The sequence below is a fragment of the Argopecten irradians genome, chromosome 10 (assembly GCF_041381155.1).
Source record: "Argopecten irradians isolate NY chromosome 10, Ai_NY, whole genome shotgun sequence".
NCBI classification, from domain to species: domain Eukaryota; kingdom Metazoa; phylum Mollusca; class Bivalvia; order Pectinida; family Pectinidae; genus Argopecten; species Argopecten irradians.
The window spans coordinates 38,115,108-38,131,215 of NC_091143.1; the positions used below are offsets into that span (position 1 = coordinate 38,115,108).

Sequence of the window (16,108 nt, forward strand, 5' to 3'; positions counted from 1 at the left end):
GTGTCCGCTGATAAAATATGCACTTAAATAGTTAGACATGATTTGTTAGCTTGATGGTATACATCCATACAGACAGAATTCTGTTCAATCTGTCACCAGAATGTATATATATCTATATATGACAGTTTTGCTAAAGTTTTGTATCTTAAATGATCCAGATGAATATATATTTATTTCAACTACAGCACAACACAGGAATAAAGAAATAAAAGTCGTCAAGCTTTTTGTTATGGCAGGATATGTACTTGGTCAGTGGAAGGTCCCGCTAATGTAAACAAAGCACCATAAAGAAATGGATACCTTCTATCTTACAATATATATACACCAGGTGTACAAAGTTCCTTCAACAATGCTCAGTATAAAACGTCCTTGTTATTCATTTCAAACTTTTATAATCTAAACAATAGTTATAGTCGTCTTCAAGTGAACAATGATGATTAAAACAATTAAAATCTTGATCCAGACCCATCACTGTATAATGGGGGTCCACACCCATCACTGTATAATCGGGGTCCAGACCCATCACTGTATAATGGGGGTCCAGACCCATCACTGTATAATGGGGGTCCACACCCATCACTGTATAATGGGGGTCCAGACCCATCACTGTATAATGGGGGTCCACACCCATCACTGTATAATGGGGGTCCAGACCCATCACTGTATAATGGGGGTCCAGACCCATCACTGTATAATGGGGGTCCAGACCCATCACTGTATAATGGGGGTCCAGACCCATCACTGTATAATGGGGGTCCAGACCCATCACTGTATAATGGGGGTCCAGGCCCATCACTGTATAATGGGGGTCCAGACCCATCACTGTATAATGGGGGTCCAGACCCATCACTGTATAATGGGGGTCCAGACCCATCACTGTATAATGGGGGTCCACACCCATCACTTTATAATGGAGGTCCAGACCCATCACTGTATAATGGGGGTCCAGACCCATCACTGTATAATGGGGGTCCAGACCCATCACTGTATTCTGGGGATCCAGGTCCATTACTGTATTCTGGGGATCCAGACCCATCACTGTATAATGGGGGTCCAGACCCATCACTGTATAATGGGGGTCCAGACCCATCACTGTATAATGGGGGTCCAGACCCATCACTGTATAATGGGGGTCCAGACCCATCACTGTATAATGGGCTCCAGACCCATCACTGTATGGTCCAGACCCATCACTGGGGGTCCAGACCCATCACTGTATAATGGGGGTCCAGACCCATCACTGTATAATGGGGGTCCAGACCCATCACTGTATAATGGGGGTCCAGGCCCATCACTGTATAATGGGGGTCCATGCCCATCACTGTATAATGGAGTCCAGTCCCATCACTTTTTTAATGGGGGTCCAGACCCATCACTGTATAATGGGGGTCCAGACCCATCACTGTATAATGGGGGTCCAGACCCATCACTGTATAATGGGGGTCCAGACCCATCACTGTATAATGGGGGTCCAGACCCATCACTGTATAATGGGGGTCCAGACCCATCACTGTATAATGGGGGTCCAGACCCATCACTGTATAATGGGGGTCCAGACCCATCAATGTATAATGGGGGTCCAGACCCATCACTGTATAATGGGGATCCAGGCCCATCACTGTATAATGGGGGTCCAGACCCATCACTGTATAATGGGGGTCCAGGCCCATCACTGTATAATGGGGGTCCAGGCCCATCACTGTATAATGGGGGTCCAGACCCATCACTGTATAATGGGGGTCCAGGCCCATCACTGTATAATGGGGGTCCAGGCCCATCACTCTATAATGGGGGTCCAGGCCCATCACTGTATAATGGGGGTCCAGACCCATCACTCTATAATGGGGGTCCAGGCCCATCACTCTATAATGGGGGTCCAGACCCATCACTGTATAATGGGGGTCCAGGCCCATCACTCTAAAAACACAGTCTGTTGATGAGAATTACAATGTAACCCCCCATCAACAATGCGAACCGAGAACTATCAGAGGAACAGATACTAACTTTGATAAAAACTCATTTTTCCTGTTATATAAAGCTAAAAAGCATTCCCTCTGAGTATACAGTGCATGCAGATGAACACCATTTAGAATTCTTTTGAATATTGAAATTTTAGGAAGTGTCCAATTTCAGGCAACACAATTACTGCCTGGAATGAAAGATTGCTCATATAAGTTGGCACATAATCTTGGGCTTAGTTTATAAGGAATACACAATCGCACTTTATGAACTAGATATCAGCTTTTCACAGCAGATCATGACATTATTATTTTAACGTCCTATTAACATCCAGGATCATGGATCATACCCGGAGAAAACCAATGACTAATGGTTAGTACCTGGCAACTGCCCCACATATGGGATTTGAACTCGTGACCTAAAGGTGGAGGGCTTGTGGTAATATGTCGAGAAATTTTAACCACTCGGCCATCGCCCGCGGCCTTTTAAACTAGAGACTAGAAAAAACAAGAATCAGACTGGACATGAAGGTTAAATTTAATCAGCAAATTTCTTACCCAATGAAAAAGGAAGTTCTGTACCTGACGTTTAAAATATTTACACATTTACTAACCAGGATGTTTGCTAGTACAGTAACTTAAACAGAATTCTGTTGATGATAGCTAAGAGCTGTAGATAAGATATCAAAATTATATTAAAAAAACCAATACCTGATACCCTAATTACACATGACAGGGGCTGGTGATAGTGGTTTATCTGACAACAGACCTTTTTTAATTTTTTAATTTTTTAATTTAGGTTTATTGATACATACCATATTTATAAAAAATAATACTAGTGAGCTACCATGCAATCAAAGACAAATTTTCATACAGTGATGTAGTGGACAGACTTGCACTGTCTTATGTGACTCCCTGTGTTATATGGCTCCCTGTCTTATGTGACTCCCTGTCTTATGTGACTCCCTGTCTTATGTGACTCCCTGTCTTATGTGACTCCCTGTCTTATGTGACTCCCTGTGTTATGTGACTCCCTGTCTTATGTGACTCCCTGTCTTATGTGACTCCCTGTCTTATGTGACTCCCTGTGTTATGTTACTCCATGTGTTATATGACTTATATCAATTCACCTAACTCTTTGAAAGCGAGGCTTCCTTAGCCTGTCTATATTCACTTTAAATAAACTATGTAAAGCATGAAATTATAGCATTTAACTTATTTCAAACTTTCTGCCACTTTGTTGAAATGTTTCTACAGTGTATAAATGGTCAGTTACCAGTGAATGTATTCTGGCCCATACTGAATATTATGTTATAGTTAAAACTGTGTAGTAAGACCACCAAAAGAACTTTGAAAGTGTGTAATTATAGGCAAGGGGTCATTATACACATGTCATATTGTGTTGACATTTATTATTTGGGACCAAATAAGCCAACGGGTCATAATAATAAGATGGTAGTTATAATAAGGTGGTCGTTATAATAAGGTGGTAGTTATAATAAGGTTGTTGTTATAATAAGGTTGTCGTTATAATAAGGTGGTCGTTATAATAAGATGGTAGTTATAATAAGGTGGTCGTTATGATATGGTTGTTGTTATAATAAGGTGATATTTATAATAAGGTGGTCATTATAATAAGGTGGTAGTTATAATAAGGTTGTTGTTATAATAAGGTTGTCGTTATAATAAGGTGGTAGTTATAATAAGGTGGTAGTTATAATAAGGTTGTCGTTATAATAAGGTGGTAGTTATAATAAGGTTGTCGTTATAATAAGGTGGTAGTTATAATAAGGTGGTAGTTATAATAAGGTGGTAGTTATAATAAGATGGTAGTTATAATAAGATGGTAGTTATAATAAGGTTGTCGTTATAATAAGGTGGTAGTTATAATAAGATGGTAGTTATAATAAGATGGTAGTTATAATAAAGTGTATAATTATAGGCAAGGTGGTCGTTATAATAAGGTGGTAGTTATAATAAGGTGATATTTATAATAAGGTGGTCGTTATAATAAGGTGGTAGTTATGATAAGGTTGTTGTTATAATAAGGTTGTCGTTATAATAAGGTGGTCGTTATAATAAGATGGTAGTTATAATAAGGTGGTCGTTATAATAAGGTTGTCGTTATAATAAGATGGTAGTTATAATAAGGTGGTCGTTATAATATGGTTGTTGTTATAATAAGGTTGTCGTTATAATAAGGTTGTAGTTATAATGAGGTTGTCGTTATAATAAGGTTGTAGTTATAATAAGATGGTAGTTATAATAAGGTGGTAGTTATAATAAGGTGGTAGTTATAATAAGGTGGTCGTTATAATATGGTTGTTGTTATAATAAGGTTGTCGTTATAATAAGGTTGTCGTTATAATAATATGGTAGTTATAATAAGGTGGTAGTTATAATAAGGTGGTAGTTATAATAAGATGGTAGTTATAATAAGGTGGTAGTTATAATAAGATGGTAGTTATAATAAGGTGGTAGTTATAATAAGGTGGTAGTTATAATAAGGTGGTAGTTATAATAAGATGGTAGTTATAATAAGGTGGTAGTTATAATAAGATGGTAGTTATAATAAGATGGTAGTTATAATAAGATGGTAGTTATAATAAGATGGTAGTTATAATCAGATGGTAGTTATAATAAGGTGGTAGTTATAATAAGGTGGTAGTTATAATAAGGTGGTAGTTATAATAAGGTGGTAGTTATAATAAGATGGTAGTTATAATAAGGTGGTAGTTATAATAAGGTGGTTAATAAGATGGTAGTTATAATAAGATGGTAGTTATAATAAGATGGTAGTTATAATAAGATGGTAGTTATAATAAGGTGGTAGTTATAATAAGGTGGTAGTTATAATAAGATGGTAGTTATAATAAGGTGGTAGTTATAATAAGGTGGTAGTTATAATAAGGTGGTAGTTATAATAAGATGGTAGTTATAATAAGGTGGTAGTTATAATAAGGTGGTAGTTATAATAAGGTGGTAGTTATAATAAGATGGTAGTTATAATAAGGTGGTAGTTATAATAAGGTGGTAGTTATATAAGGTGGTAGTTATAAAGGTGGTATTAGATAGTTATAATAAGGTGGTAGTTATAATAAGTGGTGTTATAATAAGGTGGTAGTTATAATAAGATGGTAGTTATAATAAGGTGGTAGTTATAATAAGGTGGTCGTTATAATAGATGGTAGTTATAATAAGGTGGTAGTTATAATAAGATGTGTTATAAGATGGTAGTTATAATAAGTGGTAGTTATAATAAGGTGGTAGTTATAATAAGGTGGTAGTTATAATAAGATGGTAGTTATAATAAGATGGTAGTTATAATAAGGTGGTCGTTATAATAAGGTGGTAGTTATAATAAGGTGATATTTATAATAAGGTGGTCGTTATAATAAGGTGGTAGTTATAATAAGGTGATATTTATAATAAGGTGGTCGTTATAATATGGTTGTTGTTATAATAAGGTGGTCGTTATAATAAGGTGGTAGTTATAATAAGGTGGTAGTTATGATAAGGTGGTAGTTATGATAAGGTTGTTGTTACAATAAGGTTGTCGTTATAATAAGGTGGTAGTTATAATAAGATGGTAGTTATAATAAGTTGTCGTTATAATAAGGTTGTCGTTATAATAAGATGGTAGTTATAATAAGTTGTCGTTATAATAAGGTTGTCGTTATAATAAGGTGGTAGTTATAATAAGATGGTAGTTATAATAAGGTTGTCGTTATAATAAGGTTGTCGTTATAATAAGATGGTAGTTATAATAAGGTGGTCGTTATAATAAGATGGTAGTTATAATAAGGTGGTCGTTATAATAATATGGTAGTTATAATAAGGTGGTAGTTATAATAAGGTGGTAGTTATAATAAGGTGGTAGTTATAAAAAGATGGTAGTTATAATAAGGTGGTAGTTATAATAAGGTGGTATTTATAATAAGGTGGTATTTATAATAAGATGGTAGTTATAATAAGGTGGTAGTTATAATAAGATGGTAGTTATAATAAGATGGTAGTTATAATAAGGTGGTAGTTATAATAAGGTGGTAGTTATAATAAGGTGGTAGTTATAATAAGGTGGTATTTATAATAAGGTGGTATTTATAATAAGATGGTAGTTATAATAAGGTGGTAGTTATAATAAGATGGTAGTTATAATAAGATGGTAGTTATAATAAGGTGGTAGTTATAATAAGGTGGTAGTTATAATAAGGTGGTATTTATAATAAGATGGTAGTTATAATAAGGTGGTATTTATAATAAGATGGTAGTTATAATAAGGTGGTATTTATAATAAGGTGGTAGTTATAATAAGGTGGTCGTTATAATAAGGTGGTAGTTATAATAAGATGGTAGTTATAATAAGGTGGTAGTTATAATAAGGTGGTATTTATAATAAGGTGGTAGTTATAATAAGATGGTAGTTATAATAAGGTGGTATTTATAATAAGATGGTAGTTATAATAAGGTGGTAGTTATAATAAGGTGGTAGTTATAATAAGGTGGTATTTATAATAAGATGGTAGTTATAATAAGGTGGTAGTTATAATAAGGTGGTAGTTATAATAAGATGGTAGTTATAATAAGATGGTAGTTATAATAAGGTGGTAGTTATAATAAGGTGGTAGTTATAATAAGGTGGTAGTTATAATAAGATGGTAGTTATAATAAGGTGGTAGTTATAATAAGGTGGGTTATAAGATGGTAGTTATAATAAGATGGTAGTTATAATAAGGTGGTAGTTATAATAAGGTGGTAGTTATAATAAGATGGTAGTTATAATAAGGTGGTAGTTATAATAAGATGGTAGTTATAATAAGGTGGTAGTTATAATAAGATGGTAGTTATAATAAGGTGGTAGTTATAATAAGATGGTAGTTATAATAAGGTGGTAGTTATAATAAGGTGGTAGTTATAATAAGGTGGTAGTTATAATAAGATGGTAGTTATAATAAGATGGTAGTTATAATAAGATGGTAGTTATAATAAGGTGGTAGTTATAATAAGATGGTAGTTATAATAAGGATGTTGTTATATTAAGGTGGTTATTATATTGAATTTGTTTTTATAATGAGGTGATGGAAATGGAAAAACAAATGGAAACTAATAAACATATATAATTGTACCCAGCATTGTGTTTGATGACTAAGGTAGAAAGTGAATCCATGTGAATTTTCTCAATGCCCATCAGAGCACTGTTAATGGTATCTGTCGGTAACGTGGTGTAGTTGTATAGTATTTACGAGACACGGAGATAAAGTCTATATATATATAGACAGCTATTACCTCCACACCAGTATTTATAAATTATCACTCCCTGTTTCTCCGAACAGATAACCTGAAGTAGAGACTAGTTGGAAATCTGCTGTAGGTATCTCCTACTCCCCTAATGACCCTGGCCATTGTGGACAGATGTGATGGACGTGCCACCAGGTAAGTCATCGTATGGATGAGCGTCATACAGCCACAAGTGGCAAAATCATTAGAAATATGTTCAAGGCAAGAGTCATTGAAAAATAAGCTGCTTTCTGGTATTTTTAGTCCACCACCATCAGATGGTAGGTGGCTATTTCTCCGCAAGTATTCAGGGAGAAATCTTTCTTAAATTTTGTATACTACTGGAAATGGGAATATTTTTAACACTACCTGGTATTTAAATGTATTCTTATCCTTCTTTCATGATTATGCACTAAGATTCATGACAGCAGTACTTGGATTATAATTGATTTAAAGATGCTCCACCGCTGAAAAATAGTATTTTTTCTCAATTAAAAACAGGCCAAGAGCAGACAAATAAGCATTTTTCTTCAGTAATAAAAGTTACTTATTTTACAACATTACCATCACTGAAAAGTTTGAGCTTCTTATTGGACTTCAAAGATAAAAATACATGTATTAGAAATTAAGTGCATCCTGAAAAAATTCTGTGTCACTATGTTCTACATGATGGTATAACAAGTTCTGATTGCGCATGCATGCACCAGAAGCAAAATACATTATTTTATTAAATAAAATAAATATATTATTTTTTTGTGTTAAACATTTGCCATTTTCCTGTCCAGGTAAAAAAGGACTCGATGTGTATGCCTTTGTAAAGTCAAATCTGGTCAAACCATCACTCCTACTACACGCTATAAACAGCTAGTAAACATAATGGCATAGTTATTTGGTGACAGAAATATGTACTGAACCCTGTGGACTGTAGAGTTGCAGAAATGAAATGCATAATTTTTGGCATGTTTTGTCAAAATTTATATACAACACAAGTTACAACAATCTACGAGTCAACAGTAACATATTTATAAGGTTAGGACGGATGCATAGACATTTTACTGTATATCAACTAAGTTATGTTCAAATACACCGAAAGAAGTGATATATAGACATTATAACAAAAATTCACTAGTTTAAATGAGGTATTAAATGTTAATGAGTATTGCCTGGCCTGAAGCACAACTTTCAGATGGAACAGCGCAGATTTCACATATATCCCCTCCGGGCCTGCATGCAGGAGCAAGGTCTACCATACCGTTTATAGCAGGTTATTTTCGTAGACCAAACTTTTCGCGATTTCATCAAAAAACGAGATAATTATATGTTAGCGATTTTTAATCCATTTTTCGTAATATGGATATAACGGTAGATATCATTCAACCATTTTTCAATTTTTCATGGATCAAATTTTCACGATCCTAGCAACATTCTTTGAAATTGCTAAATTATCATCCCGCAAAAATAACTGGCTATCCATATTTTAAAAACCACTCAATTTTCTTGAGTAACGTATGAATTGGTTTGGTAGTTTAGCATGCAATATAACTTCTGTGAAATGATTATAAAATGTCAATACAAGAGTGAAATGCATCTCTTGTGTTATATGAAGACATTTTTTTTGGAATTATTCAGAAACATTTGACCCCGGTGCCTTCACTGTAGCTGTAAACGATGGTGACTTGGCGACATTTCTCGACCTGGTCTCTAAACTGGAAGGGACAGATGAGGTCACGAGTGAGTGGTCAAGTGGGTCTCTACAGGACGAAGGACAGGTAGACCCTATTGCCGTCCTCAATAAGTCTGTGTTTGGTGATGAACAGATGCCTTTACTTCACTATCTGTGTAGCAAATGTAATATAAACACAGAGTTCATCAAAGTTCTTCTTCACAAACGGATAGACGTCAACCTGATTTGTCCCAAACATGTAAGTTTTGTCTATCTGTCCTTAATACTCCAGGGGTTTCTATCACTGCCGTTATATTTTGTTTATCTGTAGTTTATCTCATAGCAAACCGAATGTCCTCAATAATCCAGGGGTTACTATCACTGCCGTTATATTTTGTTTATCTGTAGTTTATCTCATAGCAAACCGAATGTCCTCAATAATCCAGGGGTTACTATCACTGCCATTATATTTTGTTTATCTATAGTTTATCTCATAGCAAACCGAATGTCCTCAATAATCCAGGGGTTACTATCACTGTCATTTTATTTTGTTTATCTATAGTTTATCTCATAGCAAACCGAATGTCCTCAATAATCCAGGGGTTACTTTCACTGTCATTTTATTTTGTTTATCTGTAGTTTATCTCATAGCAAACCAAATGTCCTTGATACTCCAGACGTTACTATCACTGTCGTTATATTTAGTTTAGCTACAGTATATCTCCTAGCAAACCAAATGTCCTTAATAATTCAGGGGTTACTATCACTGTCGTTTTATTTTGTTTATCTGTAGTTTATCTCATAGCAAACCAAATGTCCTATATACTCCATGGGTTACTATCACTGCCCTTACAGAAAGCTTAAGTGTGCAGCAATATAGCAGCTATATTGTGGCGCACTGATCTGTGTGCAGCAAGTTACTGCAGCAATTGAGCAGGTTAGCACAGCTAGCCGCACTGTTCTGGCACTATTGCCGCACTAATATTTTGTTGCAGCTATATTGCGGCAATATTGCAGCTTTCGTGCAAGAAACTTTTCTTTAAAAACCTGTGTGCAGGAATAGTGCCGCAAAATGTACTAGAAGCATCCTACACAGAAAACTTTAGGAAGGTTGCGGCAATATTGCTGCAATAATGCTGCTATATTGCGGCAGTATAACAAAGAATTATGGGTACTCCCATAATCCTTTGCAAAGGTTAAAATCAGTTGACCTTCAATTCAAACATTGATTCAATAGGTTGTGGTGTATGAAGGACAGAGGTAATAGAATAATAATAATAATAATAATAATTGACTTTACTTTCATTCGATTGCACATTGAGTCAAAGACTCTTCTCACATGTGGTCGAACATATAAAATGTACAGTATTTACAGCATAGTTAATAAACATACAGTAATTATATAAAATGAAATCAAAGATATCACAGAATAAGTAAATCATATCACAGATTAAATTATCATATCACAAAAACAAAATCATAATATCACAGTCTAGAAAATTGCTATAATTGTACACATAAAAGCCATGCAAACATAAAATTTCATGCTGCAATTATATATACTGAAATAATAAACACAAATAAGTGTCTTGTATACATATATGCCAATATGGCAAAAAAAAATAAAATTTGACAGATTATACACTAATATAGTATACATTAAAACTAGAAGTAAATAGAAACTTCTTCCATTGGATTTATGATAAGTTACAAGTGGATGTAGTCTGATAGTGTTTTGGATTTGATAAGGTTTGTTGGTGAAATTTAAGCAATATAATTGTTTTTATTGGTTTATAGTCATTTTATGTCACAAACACTGAAATGTGCATGTATCTATAGCTTTATTTAATTCATGTGTCCTGGAACAATAATTTTCATTTGATGCTGACAAGGTAATTCTTTTTCAAGATTAAGACTAATTTTATCACCAAATGAATTCAAAAGGTCATATTGCATAATGCATGTACCAAGAATCAAAAGAATGACTCTTGTGATTTTTCAAACTTTTCTATTTATACCTTTGTACTTATTTAAATATAAACCAGGAAGCTAACGGCTATGGTGCCACAACTATGTGCGGCTTTGTTGCGGCAAATGTGTGTGCTGCTTTGGTGCGGCAAGTGTGTGCAGCTATGGTGCGGCAAGTGTGTGCGGCAAACTCATTTGCATATGAAAAGTATGTATTGCAGCAATATTGCTGCAACTATGTGCGGCTTTATTGCGGCAAGTGTGTGCAGCTATGGTGCGGCAAGTGCGTGCGGCAAACTTATTTGCATACTAAAAGTATGTATTGCAGCTATATTGCTGCTATATTGCTGCAATATTGCTGCAACTGTGTGCCAGAGGCCTTATATTTCTGTAAGGGTGTCGTTTTATTTTGTTTACCTGTAGTTTATCTCCTAGCAAACCAACGTCCTCGATACTCCAGGGGTTACTATCACTGTCATTATATCTACATCCTCGATACTCCAGGGGTTACTATCACTGTCATTATATCTACATCCTCGATACTCCAGGGGTTACTATCACTGTCATTATATCTACATCCTCGATACTCCAGGGGTTACTATCACTGTAATTATATCTACATCCTGGATACTTCAGGGGTTACTATCACTGACATTATATATAACATCCTCGATACTCTAAAATACAATCATTATTTCTTGTTGGTGTTAGAAGTAGGATGTTGATTTGGTGGATCCATATTCTCGTCAGGTACACACATGTACTTCTGTATATCACTGGCCAGCCACTTATATATACTGATTAGATATTGTATACGTGTAACAATGACAGGTAATTCATGTTAGTACAACATAAATAACAACGAGGAACTTATCTTTACACCAGATTGTTACGTCGCTGACAACTGACACACAAGCTAAGACATATGTCCTAGAGATGCAACAGTGTATGTCTCAAATACCATACATTAAATCTGGGAGATTTCCAAAATAATACTAATTATACCATAACTCCAGGGGTTACTATCACTGTTGTTATATTTTGTTTATCTGTAGTTTATCTCATAACAAACCAAATGTCCTCAATACTCCATGGGTTACTATCACTGTTGTTTTATTTTGTTTATGCGTTGTTTATCTCATAGCAATTTAAACCAAACATTGTGGTCTGTCATTAGCACCATAATAATAGTACACTCTCGATACTCAAGGGGTTACTATTACTGTCATTATATTTCATCCTCGATACTCCAGGGGGTTACTTTCACTGTAGTTATATCCACATCCTCAATACTCAAGGGGTTACTATCACTGCCATTATCCCATATTACATGAGCTCCCATTCAAGTCTAGGCATGTTTACTGTAACAGATTAATCTACAATGAGTACAGAAAGATTTAAAATATGGCTGACTTTTTTAGTCCACAACTTATATCAATAAGCTCCCCCTTAATGACAATTATTTAAGCGCCATGGGCACTAATTATGGCAAATACTGTAACCATTGCATATTTTATGTATCAGCAATTCTGTTTCAGAAAAGACCTATACACATTGCATGCAGAAACAACTGCCCGGAAAATTTGAAAGTGCTGCTGGAATATGGCGCTAAAATTATTGAGGTCGGGGAGCAAGCTTGGCAGGAAGACTCGCCCTTTTATGTGTCCTCACTCTGCGGCCACGCTGACATCATTCGCATCCTGTTGTCATACCAACCAAGTACGTCCAATGGTAACGATGCTTATCTCCCTCAGCTCGGTGAGAATGCTTTATGAATGTCCTCATGGGTGTGGCAGAGTTCACCACTAACACCTGTAGCGGAATTAGACTGGGTCGATCATCTATGACCTGAGGAAGCTCAGTGGTAGAGCATTCGGCTATAGTGCTCGGAGGTCCCGGGTTTGAATCCCAGTCTAGCCGCTACATTTTCTCCTCTCCTGTTACAAAATTGGCGCCATACTTAAATACCAATGGTGGTGGTGTTTGGGTCTTGTATGTCTTCCAGGGCGAAGACTTTGAAAATGGAGGGAGGAGTGTAGCGGAATTGGACTGGGTTGATCAATGGTGACCAGGTAGCTCAGCGGTAGAGCATTCGGCTAGTGTTTAGAAGTCCCTGGTTTGAATCCCGGTCTGGCCGCTACAGTTTCTCCTGTTACATACTAATCATGGGGTATACAGTGGTTAATTAGGATAGTTAGACTAGTAATGTTGTATTGTATAATGTCATGTAATAATATAACTGTTTTAAATCCACGGTTTGTAGTTGCGTGTGTCTTCCACAATAGTCAAAATTTTTGAAATGAAGACTTAAATAAGTTGTTGCTTTTCTGATGACGGCAGAGTAAATATTTTGTGTTAAAGTCCATTTTTGACAAAGTTGATCACAATCGATTGGTCCGAAACTTGGTAAACCTACGTTGTGCATCTGTCAGATTACATGGCATGGATAGAAACTAAGAAAAAATATCTAAAGTGGTTAAGGTATATTTTGGTTAAAAACCCAGATGAAGAATTTGCATACACAGACACAGATTCAGAACTTAATTGTGTTTAAGTCTACTTTTTGCCCAAACCCAATCTTGATGAGATTTGACAAGTTCTTGCTTCTATCGTTACATACATACAAGGATTATTTTATCTGTTGGATATTTACAAAAACTACTTACATTTAATTCTTGCTTTTTCAGGGATTTATTTAAAAAGGTTAGATTTATATGTAGATCTTTATTAAACTTGATATGTATACAGGTTACTCACACAAAATTTCCACTCCGCGGAGAATTAGCTGAATCTTGTTCTGGTATGTTTTCCATGAAATTTCCATGGAAATTTACTCAATAGAAAAAGTTCAACTGGTCAGATAAACATATATTGCATTTTGGGGCTAATCGAAAAACAAGATGGCTGACAGAAAGCCATATTGGTTTTTCGACAATTGAAGTTTGTTTATAAAATCATGTGAAGTGTGCATTTTTCTATTTATTAAATATATTCATTTCAATAAAAAGAGAAAGAGGAGAGAAACAGAAATGACCCCCAGTATGTGGCTAACAATATGACAGATCTGTTAGGTGGAGCTCTTCTGGAATTGACTCTGGATCAAGGCCCGCCAATGAACTACCGTATACAACCCAATAAGCGCCCATGTCCCTATAAGTGCCTCTCCCACTTTTGAGGCCTCAATTTTAATTGCCCAGGCATATATAAATAAAGACTATAACGTACTGTATAGGTTTGCAATGATTTTGTCTTATAAGGCACCTTTTCATTTTTTCAATTTTTTAAATGACCTGGGCGTTTATTGGGTTGAATAAGGTAACTGCCATGACAGAAAGTACTGAGGGGGATCCTTCTAAAATTGGATTTTAAAGTTTCCCTATTTCCTAGTTATGATTTTTGGACAACAAAAGGCATAACTGTTGAGTTTTACAATTTTCTTATACAGCTATTTCAGAACACTATATCATTAATATGTTTCAGCATTACCATATCTTAAGCAGTTCTAAAAAGTCATTCAGATTGCAATGAGATTGATGTGATTTTAGTAAGCATTCTGCCAGTTTCACAAAGATGGAAAATTGCAAGAACAATAATTATTGATGTCTTTTACCTGATTTCTTGAATTAAACCTTAATTATTGAAATATAAATTTAAGTCTTGATTTTTTTTTTTGCAGGGTATGTTAATTAAGAACTATGCAAAAATTTTGAATTAAGGTACATAGAAATATTGTCTTTCAATTAATGTTTGTTGTGAAATATAACATACTGTATATGATATACTTATTCACTATCATAGATATACTAACAGAATATAATGGAATTGTTTGTAACATTTATTGTACCTATAAAAAATTATATCTACATTTGCACATGTATAATAATTTGTTTGGTGTCCTATTAAATTGTCATACCCCTGAGTCAGATACCTAAGCTTTTGGATGAAACGACTTTAAGAAACAACCATCACGTGAAAGAGTGGTTTCATATAAGTTAAAATTGATATGTTATATACGCTAGATCACTTAATTATTAATGATCAATTAGGATAATGAAGGTAATTTTTATACTAAGAGTTATTGAATCTCCGATCAATTTTATGATTCAATAATCTCCCCTGTCAATGGTTCGTTTCTTATTTCCTTGATAAATTATCAGATTAAAGATGCTTCACTGCTGACAAATCGTATTTTTTTCTCTGTCAAAACAGGAGCAGACTATTTATTAGTTTTTTCAGTTGCAAAAGTTTGAGCTTCTAACTTTACTTTTGATGAAAATATCAAAAATAATGAATTGCATGCATCCCGAAAAAAGACGATGCCACTATGTCCTATATGGAATGAAGTATTGATTGTGCATGTACCAAAAGCAAAATAAATTATTTTATATTATTATTTTGTTTTAATTAGACATATAAATACATGATTAAACACATTGTTGTTCAAATGATGAACATCATTTGTGCTCTGTCAACATTGGAGCATCTTTAAAGAGAAATATTTTCATTTTTTTTTGTGATACAAAGAATAAATTTTCTCGATAAAGCAGTTGAATATAGAGAAATATTTTCATTGGTTTTTTTTATATAAATGTAAGCAAGTAAATAAAATATTCTATTATTGAAAACATGTACAGGTATGTACATTGTATAATATACTGACTCCTGCTGTTCATTTACAGAATTAATTCGTGAACAGGATGTCCGGAGTTGTCTGCTCTTTGCTGCATGTGCTGGAGGAAATAAAGATATTGTGGGGATGTGGTATTGTCCAGGGATGGACATCAACCAGCCCAAACCGTACATCCAGTCCCTCGACAATTCAGGCGACAACACCCCTATATTCGCTGCTTGTGCTGGTATGTCATTTTCATCTCTGTAAATGTCACCCCTGATAAATGAAGTAACGAAAAAAGTACAAAAGTACCAAAAAAATCTACCAACCATGTGTACTTTTTGTGTACTCGCTCTATTATTTTCCTTGTCGGGTGTAGAGTCACGTACATCCGCTATATGTGCAGATTCCAACTGCGCACCTGATACCGGAAGTCAGTGTCTCATAACGTTTAATAGATTTCGCCGTGATTTTAGTGAATTCAACCTTTCAAAAATATATAGTAAGACATAGTTGTTGTAATTTTTTGTGGTTTTTCAGGAAGAATTCTTTAAAATACAAAAATCCCAAAAAGTACACATGCTTGTTGTGTAGGCTAACTAATAACTGTATACACTTTTTTGCATTTTT

General features: G+C 34.7%; 1 protein-coding gene across 1 annotated transcript in view; it reads left to right on the plus strand.

Moving 5' to 3' along the window:
• LOC138333833 (leucine-rich repeat serine/threonine-protein kinase 1-like) overlaps window positions 1-16,108 on the plus strand; it is a 49,173-nt gene that overhangs the window by 545 nt on the left and 32,520 nt on the right. Inside the window, 4 exon segments of the mRNA XM_069282448.1 lie at window positions 7,292-7,391; window positions 8,865-9,157; window positions 12,405-12,585; window positions 15,546-15,722. Of these exon segments, the coding sequence (XP_069138549.1) occupies window positions 7,376-7,391; window positions 8,865-9,157; window positions 12,405-12,585; window positions 15,546-15,722 (667 nt within the window). The 5' untranslated portion in view covers window positions 7,292-7,375.